This window comes from Nerophis lumbriciformis, linkage group LG24 (genome assembly GCF_033978685.3).
Source record: "Nerophis lumbriciformis linkage group LG24, RoL_Nlum_v2.1, whole genome shotgun sequence".
In the NCBI taxonomy this organism is placed as follows: Eukaryota; Metazoa; Chordata; class Actinopteri; order Syngnathiformes; family Syngnathidae; genus Nerophis; species Nerophis lumbriciformis.
In genome coordinates, this window is record NC_084571.2 from 31,637,659 (window position 1) to 31,660,000 (window position 22,342).

The window sequence follows — 22,342 nt, forward strand, 5'->3', positions numbered from 1 at the left end:
TGCCCCCGTGACCCGACCTCCGATAAGCGAAAGAAGATGGATACATACATACATACATACATGTATATATGTATACAAACATTAACGTTAAAATTATGTTCATTTTAATTTATGGTGACGTACTGTAGTTTGATATCCGGATTTACCGTAATGCTGCGTATACACGTGCCTCACAATTTTACAGGGGGCTTTCTTTTTTGCTTTACTCAATTCCTTTTTTTTTTTTTTTTTTTTTTTTTTTAAAGAAGAAAAAAAACATGTGGTTTATAATCATTATAAAATCGTAAACTAAGTTCATATTTTAATTGATTAATCATCAGAGTTGTGATACAGACAAACATTCAAGTATGGACGAAAGTGAAGCCATTTGCCCCGGAACCTTAGTCACCGCGGAACGGTTTACTTGGGGCGTGTTTTGTGTGCCGGACTCACAATTTCCCCGTGACGACGCACAGCTGTGTTTTAGTTAACTTGGCACAAAACTGTTGCTCTCATTGACTAAACTTGACGCTTTGTATCCAAACAAAGACTTTAACCTTCATTTACAATGGACCTGCCGAGCGAAGAGGCTTGCGGCGGACCAAATATGAAGGATAAAGACGAGGAAAATATGACGTATAAAGAAGCGGGAAAGATGTCTCCTGACGAAGTGGAGGAGGACATGGAGGATGAAACTCATGCTGACATTTTGGACGTTTTTGAGGAGGGACTCGCACGTCTCGTCCAGGATCCTTTACTTTGTGATCTTCCTATTCAGGTACTGTTCACATCCAGCTTTACTTTGTGATCTTCTTATTCAGGCACTGTTCACATCCAGCTTGCCTTCATGATAACACGCTTTTGTCCACTTAAAAGTTTGAGGAAACCGACTACGTAATGTTTATGCGAGAGTAGTAGGCTTTTTTATTAGTATTGTTAACTTCTTCGTTGTCGCTAAGCCATACATGCCAACCTTGAGACCTCCGATTTCGGGAGGTGGGGGGCGTGGTCGGGGGTGGGGCGGGGGCTTGGTTGGGGGCGTGGTTAAGATATATATATATATATATATAAGTAATACTTGACTTTCAGTGAATTCTAGCTATATATTTTTTTTTTATTACATATATATATATACATATATATATATATATATATATATATATATAAATAAAAGAAATACTTGAATTTCAGTGTTCATTTATTTACACATATACACACACATAACACTCATCTACTCATTGTTGAGGTAAGGGTTGAATTGTCCATCCTTGTTCTATTCTCTGTCACTATTTCAGAACACACACATTATACAAATATACATTATAAAATCAATAAGAAAACGGGAGCTCTAATTTGGGAGTCTGAATTAGGATCAGAAGTTCCTATATAAACATTGCGCACTCACGTCGCCTTTTTGTATTGATTACTGCAGCTGTGCACTGGATTCATTCACAAATACAAACTACAACTCACAAACACTTTAGAGTTAGGCTCCACCATCAGAATGTGTACTTAAACTTATAAAGATCACATGGATATTATTCAGTGAGTTGATTCACCAAAACTAACCTGTTATACAGGAGGAAAAAGCACACAGGACGTTTCAATTGTTCACAGACTGGTCGCTCTCATCAGAATGACAAGACACTTCCGGTCTGCAGGTGATAGCATTCAATTGGGAAGAAACGCCCTACTGCCCCCTACTGACCAATGTGAATACTGATAAATGTGTAATGACAGCTCCAAAAACGAATTCAAACCACAAAATAAAATAAACAAATCAACACAAAAATGTGACACATTATGGGTGGGTCACATATGCATGTACAGTAGATGGCAGTATTGTCCTGTTTAAAAGTGTCACAACATTGCTGTTTACGGCAGACGAACTGCTTTACGGTAGACGAAAACTTGACTGCTGTTGTTGTGTGTTGTTACTGCGCTGGGAGGACGTTAATGAAACTGCCTAACAATAAACCCACATAAGAAACCAAGAACTTGCCCTCGATCATTAGCTGTTTATATTGTGGGAACGTGTGAACAGGCTGTCAACACGTCACTCAGGTCCGCATGGATCTGGAGGGGGCGTGGCCTCCAGCTCCGCCTGAATTTCGGGAGGTTTTCGGGAGAGGCGCTGAATTTCGGGAGTCTCCCGGAAAATCCGGGAGGGTTGGCAAGTATGCGCTAAGCAATAATACAATAAAAACTCATTAAAATATGCACACATAGACTTCCTGTTCGGAGCACAGTCCAAAGTACCCTTCAAAATAAAAGCATGGCAGCATGAACGTGATTGTCAAGACAAATGCACCGATTTATATTGTTATCCCCCGGAAAGAAGATGTGTGCATGAATAACAACTTAACCTCTAAAGCAGTGGTTCTTAACCTTGTTGGAGGTACCGAACCCCACCAGTTTCATATGCGCATTCACCAAACCCTTCTTTAGTGAAAAATAAAATGTTTTTTTTATTGATGTCCGATAATGGCTTTTTGCCGATTTCCGATATTGTCCAACTCTTTAATTACCGATACAGTTATCTACCGATACCGATATATGCAGAGAATAATTTCGCCACACCTAGTGTGTGTGTGACAATCATTGGTACTTTAACTTTTAACTTTATATATGCAGTCGTGGAATTAACACATTATTATGCCTAATTTGGACAACAAGGTATGGTGAAGATAAGGTCCTTTTTTAAAAAAGGAAGAAAAAAAAAGATAAATTAAAAAAAAATTCTTGAATAAAAAAGAAAGTAAAACAATATAAACACAGTTACATAAAAACTAGTAATTAATGAAAATGAGTAAAATGAACTGTTAAAGGTTAGTACTATTAGTGGACCAGCAGCACGCACAATCATGTGTGCTTACGAACTGTATCCCTTGCAGACTGTATTGATATATATTGATATATAATGTAAGAACCAGAATATTAATAACAGAAAGAAACAACCCTATTGTGGGAATGAGTGTAAATGGGGGAGGGAGGTTTTTTGGGTTGGTGCACTAATTGTAAGTGTATCTTGTGTTATGTTGATTTAATTAAAAAATATTAACCAATACCGATAATAAAAAAAAAACGATATCGATAATTTCCGATATTACATTTTAAAACATTTATCGGCCGATAATATCGGACATCTGTAGTTTTTTTCTTTAATTTAATCTTAATTTATAAATATTAATCATGAAATAATGTTATTATTTTAAAGAAATACTAATAAAGATATATTTTACAAACAAAGTTACCGGAATGTACACATGATCCCATGTTTACATCTCATTGTGCAACATGTGAATGTTTTAGTGGGAACTACCGTATTTTTCGGAGTATAAGTCGCACCGGAGTATAAGTCGCACCTGCCGAAAATGCATAATAAAGAAGGAAAATAACATATATAAGTTGCACTGGAGCCCGGCCAAACTATGAAAAAAAACTGCGACTTATAGTCCGAAAAATACGGTAAATGCGATATCTGAAAGGGGTACAAATTATTTCCAAAACAGGACCCCCACCCAGACATACAATACAAGTACACAGCTCATGAAAAACAATATTTTTTGTTATTTTCATTTTAAGTGGGCCAAATCACTTATATTAGAAAATAATCTGATGGAAATGACTGCTATCATTTGATTATAATAATAAAACATTTAACTTGTTATTTAGTCGGGTTTGGGACAGGTGTGCTGCAGGTGTGGCCACGGTGCATGTGCACGTCTGACGTTGCTCACATGTGCTCCACTGAATGCTCAAGGAGTTTTTACGTTTGCTCACGCATATGGAAAATTAGAGGGAACATTGTTTGTGGTATCCATAATACGTCGATAGGGAGAAGTTTTTATTTACACGATGAGTCAGGTGTGTCTTGACCTCCGCCGAACCCCTGAAGCCGACTCACCGAACCCCTAGGGTTCGATCGAACCCAGGTTAAGAACCACTGCTCTAAAGGCTTAGTGGCCACATGTGTGGACAGCACCTTTTAGCTCTTAATTCCAAAATTGTGTACACTATTGAATTGGGGTCTTATGGCCACTTATGTGGACACTTATACTGCCATCTGCTGGTGTCAGAAGAGTATAACATACAATGGAATTTTGGGGGAAAAAAGTGTAAAAGTAAAAATTAGCATGTCACTACACATGAAGTACACGTTTGTGTACTTATGGACTGAGTACATCATATCAAAAGATGATTTTTAGTTTGTATTCTAATTATGGTCCAACAAGCCCAAATAGCAAAGAGAAATTAAAACAAAAAGCATGTAAACAAACAGCTTGCGCCTTAAGAGGTTAATTATTTTAGTCACATTTTTTAAAGATAATTATAAAATAAAATGTCGAAATAAATACTTTGAACATTGTATATTGTGAATATTGCGATTATTTCACAATCCAAACACAACATATTTTTATTGCTTCAATGTTAATCATATTTTAAGCCTAACAGCGCCTAAAAGTCCTTTAGGGGGACTGCACTTTTATTTTAATTTTTTTTAATTTTGTGTATGTAAAACAAAAACACATTTTTATTTTTAATGCATTCTAAGTCGTAAATCAACGCTGGCAAAAGTCAGCTAACAATGGGGCCAATGGGAGTCGCTCTATTCCGCCTATAAGGAGCTCTAAAACATCCAAAAGCCTCATCAAAGTATTATATACATGCTGTTAGTATATATGTAATCATCATTATATTGTTAACCCCCGGAAAGAAGATGTGTGCATGAATAACAACTTAATTATTTTAGTCCACATTTATAAAGATAATTATAAAACAAAATGTCGAAATAAATACATTGAATATTGTGAATATTGTGATTATTTCACAATCCAAACACAACATATTGTTATTGCTTCAATGTTAATCATATTTAAAGCCTAACAGCACCTTACAGCCCTTTTAAGGAAAACTGCAGTTTTTTTATTTTATTTTTGTAATTTTGCCTATCTTTCGCAATCCCTATGTAAGACAAAAACAAAAACATTTTTATGCATTCTAAGTCGTTAATCAACGCTGGAAAAAGTCAGCTAGCAATGGGGCCAATGATAGTCGCTCTATTCCGCCTATAAGTAGCTCTAAAAACATTCAAAAAGCCTCATCAAAGAATTATACACATGCTGTTAGTATATATGTAATCATCATAATAACATGTAGTTATTTACATACTTTGATCATTTTAAGCATATTCATTTCACAACGTTCGCTGTTCCCTTCAACAACAACAACACTAATTTGGGACAAACAATGATCCAGAAATGTATATTTTTGAGCCTGAATATAAGGAGGATGAGGTATGAGTTTTAGAAGTTGCGCTAAACAAATCCAGTTTTTGTGATACACTCCGCAGCAGTATTGCTAAGTGCTAAACAAGAAATACCAACTATGAACATAATAAAACAATCACTTACTGTACAATGTCTGCTCTCCCTGGGATGCTGTTTATATCTTTCCGTTAGATGAAGAATTAATCATAATCCTCACAAAGGGTTAAAAAAAGGGGGTTGCCGCAAACATCTTCGTCTTTTTTGCTACCTCCGGGTGTAGATTGGATGTCACTTTACCAACTTCTTGGTTATTGGCAACAGCTTTATACTATCCAGGTGACAGACATGATTTATAATCCAGAATTAACTTTCACCAACTCCGAGGCGATGCAGCAGCTCAGTATGTCAATTAGCAGCATGTGCAGCTAAAAGTTAGTCTGTGTTAGTGCTTATAATAACAATATCACCATTACTTGGAGTCTTTTTTTATCTTCAATAAACTATTAAAAGTTCTTAGTGTTTTTTTACTTCCAGTAAACTAATAACTGTTCTTAGGAGTCTAAAAATCGATTATTTCCCCCCACCTTTACTTTTGAAGGCCTTTTTATCAGATGTCATGAGGTTTATACTATTAAAATAACTCATGTTATGCAAATTTTACACTAATTGACAATTGTGACATAATTGATTAAAAGACCTTTGAAGAGTTTAAATAGTTGATATTTTGTTAGGGCTGAAGTTGATCGAGAGATTTGAGCCAAAAAATTGTTTTGATAAAATAATCCAAAATGAATGTATTACCCTTGAAAAATGAAATATTGAATGTCCTGTTTGGCTTTGGTGTAATGTGGAATAACTGGCAGTCTATTGAACACATTTTTAAGTTTAACATGGAAACAACATCCTAAGAAAAAATATGTATAATGGAACACAACAAAAATGATGGCCAAAAATGTAGTGAAAGAACAAAATACGCCCACTTTTGTCCCCTGTGTGCTAAATATCCACTAACCAAATGAAAAGCTCACATTTAAGTAGAAATAAAATCAAAAGTCTGTCTTGTGTTCTGCAGGTGACGTTGGAAGAAATCAATTCTCAGATTGCTTTGGAGTACGGCCAGGCCATGACTGTGAGGGTTTTGAAGGCTGATGGTGAAATAATGCGTATGTTTTGTTATTAGGAACCTTTTTAAATGTCTTATTCAGTGTTGGCCTCCAGTAAATACATGTGTATGTTGTAGCCATCGTGGTGGTCCAAGACGCCACCGTACTGGACCTGAAGAAAGCCACTCGCAGGTTTGTGGAGCTGAAGCAGCAGCGGGAAGGCAGCGTGAGGCACATCAACTGGTAAAAAAAACACTCCAAATAACTTTTAGTAGTTTATTGAAGGTAAAAAAATATACCGTATTTTCCGCACTATAAGGCGCACCGGATTATTAGCCGCACCTTCTATGAATTACATATTTCATAATTTTGTCCACCAATAAGCCGCCCCGGACTAAAAGCCGCGCCTACGCTGCGCTAAAGTGAATGTCAAAAAAACGCTGCGCTAAAGTGAATGTCAAAAAAACAGTCAGATAGTTCAGTCAAACTTTAATAATATATTGAAAACCAGCGTTCTAACAACTCTGTCCCAAAATGTACGCAAATGTGCAATCACAAACATAGTAAAATTCAAAATGGTGTAGAACAATAGCAACATAATGTTGCTCGAACGTTAATGTCACAACACACAAAATAAACATAGCGCTCACCTTCTGAAGTTATTCTTCATTCGTAAATCCTTCGAATTCTTCGTCTTCGGTGTCCGAATTGAAAAGTTGGGCGAATACGGGATCCAAAATGGCCGGTTCCGTCTCGTCGAAGTCACCGGAGTCAGTGTCGCTGTTGTTGTGCAGCAGTTCTGTGAATCCTGCCTTCCGGAAAGGTCGGACCACAGTTGTGACCGAAACTATCTGCCCAGGCATTTACGATCCACTGGCAGATGTTGGCGTATGTCGACCGGCGCTATCTGCCCGTCTTAGTGAAGGTGTGTTCGCCTTCGGAGCTGTGTGAAAAAAGCCACCCGGCCTCTTCGCGTAAACTTCCCTTAACCACTCGCTCATCTTTTCTTCATCCATCCATCCCTTCGAGTTAGCTTTTATGATGACGCCGGCTGGAAAGGTCTCTTTTGGATGGGTGGAAGTTAGCATGGCAAGCTAGAACCACAGTGAAGGATGACTTCTCATTCCCTGTGGAGCGAATATTCACCGTACGTGCTCCCGTTCCACAGTGCGGTTCAGTTGCTGTGAAATACGGTAGTAATCCGTGTGCGGATGGAGAGATTGCGTCTTTTTATGAACCGGATCGTTTTGTAGGAGCCATTTTGTGGTCTTTACAGATGTAAACAGGAAATGAAACGTACGGTGATATCCGCGCGTTTTTTCTTCTTCTTCCGGGGGCGGGTGAAGCGCTTCCTGTTCTATGGGGGCGGGTGAAGCGCTTCCTGTTCTATGGGGGCGAGTGCTTTCATTGGCGGTTGCTTGCGTAGAAGAAGAAGCGCTTCCTGTTCTACCGGGAAAAAAGATGGCGGCTGTTTACCGAAGTTGCGAGACCGAAACTTTATGAAAATGAATCGTAATAAAGCGCACCGGGTTATTAGGCGCACTGTCAGCTTTTGAGAAAAATTGTGGTTTTTAGGTGCGCCTTATAGTGCGGAAAATACGGTACTCCAAATAACTTTTAGTAGTTTATTGAAAGAAAAAAAGATCCTCCAAATAACTTTTAGTAGTTTATTGAAGGTAAAAAAAAATACTCCAAATAACTTAGTAATTTATTGAAAGAAAAAATATACTCCAAATAACTTTTAGTAATTTATTGAAAGAAAAAAAGATACTCCAAATAACTTTTAGTAGTTTATTGAAGGTAAAAAAAAATACTCCAAATAACTTTTAGTAATTTATTGAAAGAAAAAATATACCCGGTACTCCAAATAACTTTTAGTAATTTATTGAAAGAAAAAAAGATACTCCAAATAACTTTTTAATAGTTTATTGAAGGTAAAAAAAATACTCCAAATACATTTTAGTAGTTTATTGAAGGTAAAAACACTCCAAATGAATGTTATTAGTTTATTTAAGGTAAAAACACTCCTAAGAACTTTTAACAGTTTATTAAAGTTAAAGAAACACTCCAAATAACTTAATAGTTTATTAAAGGTAAAAAAAACAATCCAAATAACTTTTAATAGTTTATTGAAGGTAAAAATAAACACTCCAAATAACTTTTAATAGTTCATCGAAGGTAATAAACACTTCTAATTAACTTTAATAGTTTATTGAAGGTAAAAATAAACACTCCAAATTACTTTTAGTAGTTTATTGAAGGTAAAAAAAATACTCCAAATAACTTTTAGTAATTTATTGAAAGAAAAAATATACTCCAAATAACTTTTAGTAATCTATTGAAAGAAAAAAATATACTCCAAATAACTTTTAGTAGTTTATTGAAGGTAAAAAAAATTACTCCAAATAACTTTTAGTAATTTATTGAAAGAAAAAAAGATACTCCAAATAACTTTTTAATAGTTTATTGAAGGTAAAAAAAATACTCCAAATACATTTTAGTAGTTTATTGAAGGTAAAAAAAATACTCCAAATACATTTTAGTAGTTTATTGAAGGTAAAAACACTCCAAATGAATGTTATTAGTTTATTTAAGGTAAAAACACTCCTAAGAACTTTTAACAGTTTATTAAAGTTAAAGAAACACTCCAAATAACTTAATAGTTTATTAAAGGTAAAAAAAACAATCCAAATAACTTTTAATAGTTTATTGAAGGTAAAAATAAACACTCCAAATAACTTTTAATAGTTCATTGAAGGTAATAAACACTTCTAATTAACTTTAATAGTTTACTGAAGGTAAAAACACTCCTAAGAACTTGTAATAGTTTATTGAAGGTAAAAAATAACAATCCCTAAGAACTTTTAATAATTTATGGAAGGTAAAAAAAACAGTACTAAAAACTTTTAGGCTATTAAAGTTAAAAAAAAAACACTCCTAAGAGCACTAAATAGTTGATTGAAGATACAAAAATACTCCCTAAGAACTTGTAATTGTTTATTGAAGGTTAAAAAAAACACTCCTAAGAACATTTATTAGTTTATTGAAAGTAATAAACACTCCTAAATAATTTTAAGTTTATTGAAGGAAAAAAATAACACTCCCTAAGAACTTCTAATTGTTTATTAAAGGGAAACACACTCCTAAGAACTTTTAATTGTTTATTTAAGGTTAAAAAAACACTCCTAAGAACTTTTAATTGTTTAAGGTTAAAAAAACACTCCTAAGAACATTTATTAGTTTATTGAAAGTAAAAAAACATTAAGAACTTTTAAGAGTTTATTGTAAATTTAAAAACAAAATACTTCTAAAACTTTTAAAGCTTACTGAAGTTAAAAGAAAACACTCCTAAAACTTCTAATAGTTTATTGAAGGTGAAAAAAATACTCATAAGAACTTGCAATAGTTTATTAAAGGTAAAAAAAAACTTTTCTAAGAACTTTTAGTCATTTATTGAAGTTAAAAAAACACTCATAGGAATGAACATTTTATTGAAGGAAAAGAACGCTCCTAAAAACTTTCAATAATTGATTGAAAGTAAAAAAAACCCCACTCCTAAAAACTTTGTCTATTAAAGGTAATTAAAGAAAAATAACACTACTTAATCAATCAATCAATCAATCAATCAATGTTTATTTATATAGCCCTAAATCACAAGTCTCTCAACTTTAGAATTTTTTTTATAGTTTATTGAAGGAAAAAAAAACACTCCGAAGAACTTATCGTAGTTTATTGGGGGTATAAAAAACACACTCATAAAACTTTAATTTTATTGAAGGAAAAACACTCCCAAGAACTTTTAGTCTATTAAAGGTAGAAAAAATAACACTCCCTAAGAACATTTAATAGTTTATTGATGGGAAAAAAAACACTGCGGATAAATTATAGTAGTTTATTGGAGGTAAAAAAAAAACACTCATAAGAACTTAAATTTTATTGAAGGAAAAACACTCCTAAGAACTTTTAGTCTAAAAAGGGTAGAAAAAATAACACTCCCTAAGAACATTTAATAGTTTATTGAAGGTAAAAAAACACTTCTATGAACTTTTAATAGTTTATTGAAGGTAAAAAAACACTTCTATGAACTTTTATTAGTTTATTTAAGGTAAAAGAAAAACACTCCAAATAACTCTTAGTTTATTGAAGGTAAAAACACTAAGAACTTTCAATAGTTTATTGAAGATTAAAAAACAACACTCCTAAGAACTTTTGGTCGTTTATCAAAAATAAACAAAGCACTCTGAGGAAGTTGTAATAGTTTTTTTTTAAACCTTTAATAAACTAAGAACTTTTAGTGGTTTATTGAATGTAAAAAACACTCCTCTGAACGTTTAGTAGTTTATTGAAGATCTCACCAAGCTTTATTGTCCTTGTCAGGAGGTACGTGTGGAGAACGTACAATTTAGTGTTTCAGGGGGAGAAGTTAGAAGACGACCGTGTGAGGTTGAAAGAGTAAGTAATAAAAGCAGTATTTCATTTCATTTCTACGTCTTTTGGAAGGTGATTGATGTTTTTGTTTGTGCAGTTATGGCATCAGGAACAGGGACGAGGTGACCTTCATGAAGAGGCTGAGGAAGAAGTGACTCTGTCTTCCTTCGGAGGCTCCACTTGAACATCCACCAGCAGGTTATTTTTCTTATCAAAATTGTACACTTTCTTTACCATCGATGAAATTGTATTTGATATATTTTTTCATCAATTAAAAGCAACTGCCTAACAGATGACCGTTTCTTTTAATTGATGAAAAATATATACATTTCAGTCCCTTCACGAATTTGCGATCTATATATACCTGTAGGCTAGTGTTTCTTTGTATATTTATCATTGACTATCAGTTACTGCTAAAACAGATTAATATGAATATGTGCTTTTACACATAATCTCATGTCTACTTTTCAATTCTGTGCAGGGAAAAACATCAATATAGTATTACTTTATTTACAATAAATACACCAATTATCCACTGACGTTTACTATTCGATTTTATAATCGTCCATGTCCGAATAGCGATTTAATTTAGTTTAGGAGTGTTTTTTTTTACCTTCAATAAACTATTAAAATTAATTAGGAGTGTTTATTACCTTCAATAATTAAAATTAATTAGGAATGTTATTTGGAGTGTTGTTGTTTTTTAACCTTCAATAAACTATTAAATGTTATTTGGAGAGTTTTTTTTATTTAATTTTTTACCTTTAATAAACTATTAAAAGTTTTAAGGGAGTGTTGTTTTTTTATACCTTAAATTGACTACAATTTTTTAAGAGTGTGTTTTTTACTTTCAATTAATTATTGAAAGTTCTTAGGAGTGTTTATTTTTCTTCAATAAAATTAAAGTTCTTAGGAGTGTTTTTTAACCTTCATTAAATTATCAAAAGTTCTTAAGTGTTTTTTTTACCTTCAATAAACTATTAAAATTAATTAGGAGTGTTTATTACCTTCAATAATGAAAATTAATTAGGAATGTTATTTGGAGTGTTGTTGTTTTTTAACCTTCAATAAACTATTAAATGTTATTTGGAGAGTTTTTTTAATTTAATTTTTTTACCTTTAATAAACTATTAAAAGTTTTAAGGGAGTGTTGTTTTTTTTTACCTTAAATTGACTACAATTTTTTAAGAGTGTGTTTTTTACTTTCAATTAATTATTGAAAGTTCTTAGGAGTGTTTATTTTTCTTCAATAAAATTAAAGTTCTTAGGAGTGTTTTTTTAACCTTCATTAAATTATCAAAAGTTCTTAAGTGTTTTTTTTTACCTTCAATAAACTTAAAAGTTCTAAGTTAAGTGTTTTTCAACCCTCAAGCAAGTTTTTCTGAGTATTTTTTTTTTAGCTTTTAAAAAACTATTGCAAGTTAAGTGTTTTTTTTTTACCTTCAATGGATTATTAAACGTTCTTAGGATTGTCTTTTACCTTCAATAAACTATTAAAAGTTTTTAATGTTTTTTACCTTCAATAAACTGATAAATGTTCTTAGGAGTGTTTTTTAACCTTCAATAAACAACTAAAAGTTCTTAGGAGTGTTTTTGTATCTTCAATAAACTATTAAGCGTAGATTGATATGAATATGTGCTTTTACACATAATCTCATGTCTACTTTTCAATTCTGTGCAGGGAAAAACATCAATATAGTATTACTTTATTTACAATAAATACACCAATTATCCACTGACGTTTACTATTCGATTTTATAATCGTCCATGTCCGAATAGCGATTTAGTTTAGTTTAGGAGTGTTTTTTTTTACCTTCAATAAACTATTAAAATTAATTAGGAGTGTTTATTACCTTCAATAATTAAAATTAATTAGGAATGTTATTTGGAGTGTTGTTGTTTTTTAACCTTCAATAAACTATTAAATGTTATTTGGAGAGTTTTTCTTATTTAATTTTTTACCTTTAATAAACTATTAAAAGTTTTAAGGGAGTGTTTGTTTTTTTTACCTTAAATTGACTACAATTTTTTAAGAGTGTGTTTTTTACTTTCAATTAATTATTGAAAGTTCTTAGGAGTGTTTATTTTCCTTCAATAAAAGTTTTTTTTAACCTTCATTAAATTATTAAAAGTTCTTAAGTGTTTTTTTTTACCTTCAATAAACTTAAAAGTTCTAAGTTAAGTGTTTTTTAACCCTCAAACAAGTTTTTCTGAGTTTTTTAAAAAACTTTTAATAAACTATTGCAAGTTAAGTGTTTTTGTTTTTTGTTTTTACCTTCAATGGATTATTAAACGTTCTTAGGATTGTCTTTTACCTTCAATAAACTATTACAAGTTTTTAATGTTTTTTACCTTCAATAAACTGATAAATGTTCTTAGGAGTATTTTTTTAACCTTCAATAAACAACTAAAAGTTCCTTAGGAGTGTTTTTTTTTTTTCAATAAAATTAAAGTTCTGAGGAGTGTTTTTTTTTAACCTTCATTAAATTATCAAAAGTTCTTAAGTGTTTTTTTTACCTTCAATAAACTTAAAAGTTCTAAGTTAAGTGTTTTTCAACCCTCAAACAAGTTTTTCTGAGTATTTTTTTTTTAGCTTTTAATAAACTATTGCAAGTTAAGTGTTTTTTTTTTTACCTTCAATGGATTATTAAACGTTTTTAGGATTGTCTTTTACCTTCAATAAACTATTAAAAGTTTTTAATGTTTTTTACCTTCAATAAACTGATAAATGTTCTTAGGAGTGTTTTTTAACCTTCAATAAACAACTAAAAGTTCTTAGTAGTGTTTTTATATCTTCAATAAACTATTAAGCGTAGATTGATATGAATACCGTATTTTCCGCACCATAAGGCGCCCTGGGTTAAAAGCCGCGCCTTCAATGAACGGCATATTTCAAAACTTTGTCCACCTATAAGCCGCCCGGTGTTGTAAGCCGCATCTAACTGCGCTAAAGGAATGTAAAAAAAAAAGTCAGATAGGTCAGTCAAACTTTAATAATATATTAAAAACCAGCGTTCTAACAACTCTGTTCACTCCCAAAATGTACGCAAATGTGCAATCACAAACATAGTAAAATTCAAAATAGTGCAGAGCAATAGCAACATAATGTTGCTCGAACGTTAATGTCACAACACACAAAATAAACATAGCGCTCACTTTCTGAAGTTATTCTTCATTCATAAATCCCTCGAATTATTCTCCTTCGTTGTCCGAATTGAAAAGTTGGGCGAATGTGGGATCCAAAATGTCGTCTGGCGCTGTCTCCCTGTCTTGGTGAACGTCACGTGTGTTCGCCTTCTGTCATCCACTGTTCCCACGCAGTTAGCAGTCTAGCTTCGAATGCCCTGTTGACACCAATATCTAGCGGCTGGAGGTCTTTTGTCAATCCACCCGGAATGACGGCGAGTATTGAATTAAGCGCGTAAGCGTGTCTCTTAAAGTGATGTTATGAGCTAGCAAATATAACAACTACACTACCCAGCATGCAACGATAGTTACGAGCATGCGCGGTAGCCCTGAGAAGCGATGTTGTATGCTGGGAGTTAGAATGTGGTTATGAGCACGCTGTGAGTAAACGTTGAGAACTCAGTTAACACGCCTCGTCTGCATTATTTATAATTAGACAGACAACACACTTAATAGGAGCCATTTTGGGGTCTTTACATAAACACACAAATGGAAATGAAACGTCACATATCCCAGCATGCACCGTGCGCTTCTTCTACGGGGAAAAAAGATGGCGGCTGTTTACCGAAGTTGCGAGACCGAAACTTTATGAAAATGAATCTTAATATTTATCCATATATAAAGCGCACCGGGTTATAAGGCGCACTGTCAGCTTTTGAGAAAATTTGTGGTTTTTAGGTGCGCCTTATAGTGCGGAAAATACGGTATGTGCTTTTACACATAATCTCATGTCTACTTTTCAATTCTGTGCAGGGAAAAACATCAATATAGTATTACTTTATTTACAATAAATATACCAATTATCCACTGACGTTTACTATTCGATTTTATAATCGTCCATGTCCGAATAGCGATTTAATTTAGGAGTGTTTTTTTACCTTCAATAAACTATTAAAATTAATTAGGAATGTTATTTGGAGTGTTGTTTTTTTAACCTTCAATAAACTATTAAATGTTATTTGGAGAGTTTTTTAATTACATTTTTTACCTTCAATAAACTATTAAATGTTATTTGGAGAGTTTTTTTATTTAATTTTTTACCTTCAATAAACTATTTAAAAGTTTTAAGGGAGTGTTTTTTTTTTACCTTAAATTGACTAAAATTTTTTAAGAGTGTGTTTTTTACTTTCAATTAATTATTGAAAGTTCTTAGAAGTGTTTTTTTTAACCTTCATTAAATTATTAAAAGTTCTTAAGTGTTTTTTTTTACCTTCAATAAACTTAAACGTTCTAAGATAAATATTTTTTTAACCCTCAAACAAGTTTTTCTGAGTATTTTTTTTAAACTTTTAATAAACTATTGCAAGTTCTTAAGTGTTATTTTGTTTTGTTTTTTACCTTCAATGGATTATTAAATGTTCTTAGGATTGTTTTTTTACCTTCAATAAACTATTAAAAGTTCTTAATGTTTTTTACCTTCAATAAACTGATAAATGTTCTTAGGAGTATTTTTGTATCTTCAATAAACTATTAAGCGTAGATTGATATGAATATGTGCTTTTACACATAATCTCATGTCTACTTTTCAATTCTGTGTGGGAAAAAAACATCAATATAGTATTTTACACATTTGTGTTGAAATCCTGTACTTTTTGAAGTTAAGTCACAAGGAAATGTGAAAACATTGATAACAAAGACCTAAAATTACAAGTTGATTAAATGTTCTTTAAATAGTTGTCAAAACACATCTTTTGCTAGAAGCTGCCATGAGATGCAGACATATTTGGCTGCAACACTCACACAAAATGTGCAGAATCCAGAAGGCACTGAAATGTAAAACTTTCCAAAGTACTGCCACCTACTTGTGGGTGTGCCTAATATTCTGATTGTTTCCTTTCAATCGTTACCTATTTTCCAAAAATTGGACTGCAGGTGTACCTAACAGTAAATGTAGAAAAGACACAAGTAAGCCGTGTGTAGTTTAATGACAAAAGCACAAGTGACGGCCATGTTTGTAGAAAAAAGGTAAGAAAAGCACAATGAGCATATTACAAACTATACATCAAATATTATGCTGAATATAGTGAATATTTCTCAACTGTCTTTCGTGAGCAGTTTGGGATGTGGCCAGCAGAGGGCATCACTGGTTCTACAAAAAAAAAGGCATAAATAATAATAGAATAACTAATCAGTACCTGACCTTGCCAACAATCAGGTTTTATGACCTTGAAGAAGTCCCACACCTCACTTCCTGGTGTCTTTCCTTACAGGAAGAACATGTGAGGGGTCACCTAGAGCAGTTCATGGGCGGTGAGGAAGTCCGTGGCGAAGACGCCCTCGGGCGCTGCCGACACAGCCGCGGCGTCCACGCCCTCTGCGGGCGTGCACAGCGTCAGGTCCAGCCAGTCCATGGCGTGAAGCTCCTCTATCAGCTTCAGCGGCTCCTCCACGGCTGCACTCAGGAGGGAGTCTAACCGGGGGTCGGGGGCCAAGGCCGTGGGCGGCATGTGTGCCACTTGGACCAGAGGCGGAGGACGTGATAGGACGGTGTTGACAGGAAGGAGTGTGATGCTGGGTGTGACAGGACGACGCTTGTCCATGCTGGGAGGCTCCTGCTTAATGAAGGGTGATATCTCTGCAAAACATGCCAACAACACTGTGTGTTAGGTAGGTATACAGTATATATATATATATATATATATATATATATATATATATATATATACCCATTTATATGTATGTATACATACATGCATATATATTGATGTATAAGTGTGTGTATATATAAATGTTTATATTTATACATACAAAAACGTGTATATATATGAATGGTGCTAATGTATATATGCATAAATATACACACACACATACTTATACATATATATATCTATATACAGTATATATATATATGTTTGTAAATATACACATACATATAAACATATTTATACATATATACATATGTTTATATGTATGTATACAAATATATCATGTATAAATGTGTGTATATATGTACGTATATATACAAATATGCACCATTCATATATATATATATATATATATATATATATATACATACACATGTTTTTGTATGTATAAATATGTTTATGTATATAAACACATTTATATATACAAAAACATGTGTATATACATACATGAATGGTGCAAAAATGTGTATACATATATACACACAATTATACATCGAGATATGTGTATATATAAATACATACATATAAACATATTTATACATACATGTATAAATGTGTTTATATATATGTACATATGTATGTATGTGTATATATATATATATATATATATATATACACAAAAATGTGTGTATATATATGAATGGTGTGTGCATACCTGCCAACTACTCCGGTTTTCCCGTAATTAGTACGGTTTTCATCAACCTATTCCAGGTTACGGTTGCAGTGATAAAAAATACGGTTTTTCATTAATTAAAAAAAAAAAAAAAAAATTAAATTGGCGAGGCTATTTATAGCACCGCTGCCAAGCACGAGGCACCTGTTGCCATTGTTTCCAAACGAGCGAACGATCATGGAATCAGCCGGAGAAAAATCGCAAACGAGTCTTAAACTGAAAAGAAAACTGCAGTCATTCCGTGAAGAATATTCAAAAGCCTATCCGGGAATAATTATCCGTTCCAAAAAGGGTGAAAACTACGCGAATTGCACCTTGTGCAGACAAGATTTTTCGATCGGACACGGAGGAATTAGCGATGTAAAAGACCACGTTGGGACAAAAAAACACAAGTCTAATGCCGTTGCTAGCGATACAAGTGGAAAACTTTCAACGTTTTTCGGATTTTAGCCACAAAAAGGTAATGACACCAATGTTATCTATTGGAATTGTTTAGTACTGTTATACTGTTAAAAGTGTTTATACTATTTATGCTTTCAAGTCCAAGTTGAAGAAATCTTGTTAAATGTTGACAACATAACTACCAAAATACAGAAGTATGTCCTTAATATGTTTGCAGTGCTATTTCTGTTGAAAAGTTAAAATGATTACATTAGAGATGTGATGTGCCACTTTTCAAGTGTCTGATGGCTTAAATTAATGTTCATTAATTTTTCATATTTTGAATTCTTTTGAAAGGCTTACAAAAAAACTACATTTGAATTGTAATTCCATGCTATTGACAGGACTATTAATTTTAATGAAGTTAGCTTACCATGTTTACGGTATGATAATTGTGATAGAAATGTGAATTTTAGGCACAGAATATTTTTTACAATTGAACAAGGCAGTAGATTATACAAGCTTGGACAGAAAGTTAATAATGACACCAATTTTTTTTTAATGGAATTGTTTAGTACTGTTTTACCATTTGTTTACTGTAAAAAGTGTTTATACTGTTTATACTTTCAATTAACAAATTGAAGTCTTGTGAAAGGTTGACAGCATAACTGGCATTAACTGTCAAAATAATTTCAAACTATTGAAGTTATCTTACAGAATAAACATGTCAATCAACCCATATGATTTTTGCTGTAATATTTTTGTTTTGAAAAGTCACTGTGACTGATAGAAAAGTGATGGTTTTAGCAACATTTTAACCTGTCTGAATGCTAATAATCATTTTGCGTCGGGGGGCGAAGCCTGAACCCCCCACCAGGACTTTGTCCTGGACCTACCGGGGCCTGCGGCCCCTGGACCCTGGCTACTAGGTTTTTCTGATTTCAAAAGTTGGCAGGTATGGAACAATATTTGAGAGAAATAGGTCGTTTGTGTATATAGTAAAAGATTTAGGTCCTTGACGTCAACTCGTGAAAAAAATGTAAAGAAATCGCAATCACAAATTTGGAGTGAAAAATCTCAATTAGGTTTTTTTCTCTAAATAGATCAGCCCTTGAGGACAACAAATGTCCACTACAATGGACGGGGAGAATGTCTTTTACAGAGAAGATCAACAACCAGTAAAGAAATTATGTCCATTACAAAGGAGGTAGCAAAATGAGCATTACATAGGTGGTGACAACATGTCCACCACAGAGGACACTATTTGGCTACTTGAGGGGTTCAGACTACATTTGGGTTGGTGCGTCATTCTTACCGCCGCTTTCAATCAGGACGTCAAACAGGTCGTCCATCTGCTGGCTGGCCGCAGAGACGCCCTGCAGGGAAACAAGTGAACACTTCTATTGAATTGTCATTTTTATTTTAACAACAACTTTAGCATGTTTTTCTACAAACACTCTTTCAATCAACTGCCAGGTGTGTTGAACAATGGAATGTCTCGCCTTGAATAAAGTAAAAATGACCCTGGTACTCTCTGCTGTTGACTAAATGATAGAAATAAAGACTCTCTATATTCACTGCTCACGGCCACCAGGGGGCAGTGTTTGCATGGTATTTGTCTATTTATCGACTAGATTCCAGTGCTTGTGAATGGAGGAGATTCCTCTCTTTAATAGAAACAAGAGATGTATCTGCTGACATGTTGTGTATGATGCACCTGTACAGCCGTTGCCATGCGGGTGTGCTTCACTGCGTCTTCATAGCGAGGAGGCTCTCGCAGCTTTTTGCATTTGAGCTGCGGCAGGATGAAGGCAGGCTGATGAAGAGGAGGCGACCGTGTCCTGCAGTCTGGAAACTACAAGAGCAGTAATGCACTTATTCAACTGGAAAAGCACCCGGCCAGCGCAATGGTAACAATGTTAAAATGCAGACGATGATCCGGATCAGCCCCAAAATGTAATCATTCCATATCCCATTTCCCACAGTTCCTAAAGTTTCAAAATCCATCCATAACTTTTTCAGTTATGCAACTAATGAACTTTTTACATCCAGTACACTGTAAAAATTAGAGATGTCCGATATTATCGGCCGATAAATGCTTCAAAATGTAATATCGGAAATTGTCGGTATCGGTTTAAAATGTTTTATTTTTTATTTTTATTAAATCAACATAAAAAAACACAAGATACACTTACAATTAGTGCACCAACCAAAAAAAAAACCCTCCCCCATTTACACTCATTCACACAAAAGGGTTGTTTCTTTCTGTTATTAATATTGTGGTTCCTACATTATATATCAATATATATCAATACAGTCTGCAAGGTATACAGTCCGTAAGCACACATGATTGTGCGTGCTGCTGGTCCACTAATAGTACTAACCTTTAACAGTTAATTTTACTAGTTTCTATGTAACTGTTTTTATACTGTTTTACTTTCTTTTTTATTCAAGAAAATAATTTTAATTTATTTATCTTATTTTATTTTATTAATTTTTTTTTAACAAGGACCTTATCTTCACCATACCTGGTTGTCCAAATTAGGCATAATAATGTGTTAATTCCACGACTGTATATATCGGTATCGGTTGATATCGGTATCGGTAATTAAGAGTTGGACAATATCGGCAAAAAAGCCATTATCGGACATCCCTAATAAAAATGTTTTCAATCCTGCGGCAAAAACTGGCAGCTCAGTCACTAGATTGATACTGTTACACCATTGCCGATGCATTTGATATCTATATGTACACAAACATTTATTTTTTTTACATTTTGTGGGGAAAAACTGGCAGCTCAGGCTCAATATCTGTAATATTGTACTGTAAATGTTACAGTTTTTTTTTTAAATAGCATATTACTGTATAATGAGAAATGGTACCAATGTTTTTTATGGTGAAATTCTGGTGACTGAGCTGCCAAAATTTTTTTAATCATAAAATATTTGTTGATATATTATTGTAAATGGAAATACTTTTTTTTTTCCTGATAATTGAGGTGCCAATTATTTATTTTTTACCGTAATATCTATTTTCATTTGTACAGTGTATAATTTGATGGACAATTTGCTTTAAAATCATAGGATGAGCAGACATTTACATATTGAAACAAAAAAATGTATGATCATTTGTTGCATTATTAGATAATATTGAAGTTTAAATAATATTACATATGCTTTTCTTGTTGGTGAGAAAAACTTTCAGTCAGTGTATCTGTTCAAATTTCAGAATAACATCGTTGTGTGTATTATTTATTATTACTCATTTACAATTTTTACTTTTCTTACGGTTTGTAAAAATCTGCACTGCAACCAAATACCTTCCCCAGTGTGGGATAAATAAATACACCAGGAATTCCAGATTAAAAGCCGCTACTTTTTCCCTCTGCTTTGAACCTTGCCGGTTTCAAAACGGTGTGCTAATTTATGATTTTAATCATGCAAATAGTTTTATAAAAAAAAAAAAAAATTCTGCTATGGCGCCATCTTTTGGACAGGTTTGCTAACTGCAGGTGTTGCAATGCCCTTTTGTTTGGACTGAGCTTTTAACCAACATGGCACTGCCATATTTATTATTAAAGTCACAAAGTGTGTGTGTGTGTGTGTGTGTGTGTGGGGGGGGTTGGGGCTAGGGGGTAGCGTCTATTGTAGCGTCCTGGAAGAGTTAGTGCTGCAAGGGGATTCTGGATATTTGTTCTGTTGTGTTTATGTTGTGTTACGGTGCGGATGTTCTCCCCAAATGTGTTTGTCATTCTTGTTTGGTGTGGGTTCACAGTCTGGCACATATTTGTAACAGTGTTCAAGTTGTTTATACAGCTACCCTCAGTGTGACCTGTATGGCTGTTGACCAAGTATGCTTTGCATTCACTTGTGTGTGTTAAAAGCCGTAGATATTATGTGATTGGACCGGCACACAATGGCAGTGCCTTTAAGGTTTATTGGCGCTCTGTACTTCTCCCTACGTCCGTGTACACAGCGGCGTTTTAAAAAGTCATACATTTTACTTTTTGAATATTATGGGACATCTCTAGTTATCGTCGTATAAAACAATCTTTGATTGCTAAAGGCCTGTCTAAAATTTAATGTGATTTAGGACCCCTGTGTTGGTGTGCCTAATGAAGTGTCCTGGTCGTGACCACGTCAGAGAGCAATCCAGACCAAGACCAGCAGACAGTTTTTGTTTCTCACCTTGGTCAGAGGCGCTGAGTGGTCTATGTCGGTGGGCCCCTGTCCAGACGTGAGGACGAGGACCGACGCTGCGGCGCTCCGCATCTTGATGCCATTACCAGGCAGCCGGATGGAGACAGGAAGCCCTCCGTCTTGATTTGATGACAGCGCTAAGTAGCCGCGCTCGCCGTCCTCCTCCTGTTTCACCTCCACGCCGGCCGAGCAGCTGGAGAGCGAAAGAGGTTCCTCCTTGGCGCGGTGGGCAAGGGGGGGAGGGCTGAGGCGAGGCGGGGAATCTCCCTGCTGACTCCTCTTTTCCACCTCCAGCTGCAGCTTCAGCTCCTCCACCAGCCGCTGCTCCTTCTCCAGCTTCCTCTTCAGCTCCTGGATCTGACGCTCCTTCTCGTGGAGACGCCGGTCCTTCTCGCCCGACACGTGCTCCTCCCCAGGAGAGCCCGCACACTGTGTGGGACTGTGTGCCCGGCCCCCCTCCTCCAGGCCCGGACTGGAC

At 34.2% G+C, this 22,342-nt stretch overlaps 2 protein-coding genes across 7 annotated transcripts in view; one reads left to right on the top strand and one right to left on the bottom strand.

The window, feature by feature from the left end:
• Window positions 1–405: 405 nt before the first annotated feature.
• snrnp25 (small nuclear ribonucleoprotein 25) lies at window positions 406–16,381 on the top strand. The gene is made up of 6 exons (XM_061981985.2): window positions 406–757; window positions 6,322–6,412; window positions 6,490–6,595; window positions 10,730–10,804; window positions 10,878–10,978; window positions 16,177–16,381. Exons 1-5 carry the CDS (start codon window positions 548–550, stop codon window positions 10,933–10,935), a joined length of 540 nt encoding a protein of 179 aa, XP_061837969.2. The 5' UTR covers window positions 406–547; the 3' UTR covers window positions 10,936–10,978; window positions 16,177–16,381.
• The window catches only part of mrtfbb (myocardin related transcription factor Bb), a 221,873-nt gene continuing 215,403 nt past the window's right edge, over window positions 15,873–22,342 (bottom strand). For all 6 annotated transcript variants that reach the window (XM_061981981.2, XM_061981982.2, XM_061981980.2 and 3 more), the window contains 4 exons: window positions 21,853–22,342; window positions 19,383–19,520; window positions 18,981–19,041; window positions 15,873–16,541 (listed from right to left, as the gene is read on the bottom strand). The exon at window positions 21,853–22,342 is cut by the window's right edge and continues 164 nt beyond it. In XM_061981981.2, the coding sequence (XP_061837965.2) occupies window positions 16,198–16,541; window positions 18,981–19,041; window positions 19,383–19,520; window positions 21,853–22,342 (1,033 nt within the window). In that variant the 3' untranslated portion in view covers window positions 15,873–16,197. The remainder of the gene's footprint in view (window positions 16,542–18,980; window positions 19,042–19,382; window positions 19,521–21,852) is intronic.

What these genes read in the sequence shown, in the direction of transcription:
- snrnp25 (XM_061981985.2), top strand. Translation starts at nt 548, where the DNA reads ATGGACCTGCCGAGCGAAGAGGCTTGCGGCGGACCAAATATGAAGGAT. An exon ending in TTTGTGATCTTCCTATTCAG is followed by an intron (nt 758 to 6,321) that starts GTACTGTTCACA and finishes TGTGTTCTGCAG; the next exon opens with GTGACGTTGGAAGAAATCAA. An exon ending in GGCTGATGGTGAAATAATGC is followed by an intron (nt 6,413 to 6,489) that starts GTATGTTTTGTT and finishes TGTATGTTGTAG; the next exon opens with CCATCGTGGTGGTCCAAGAC.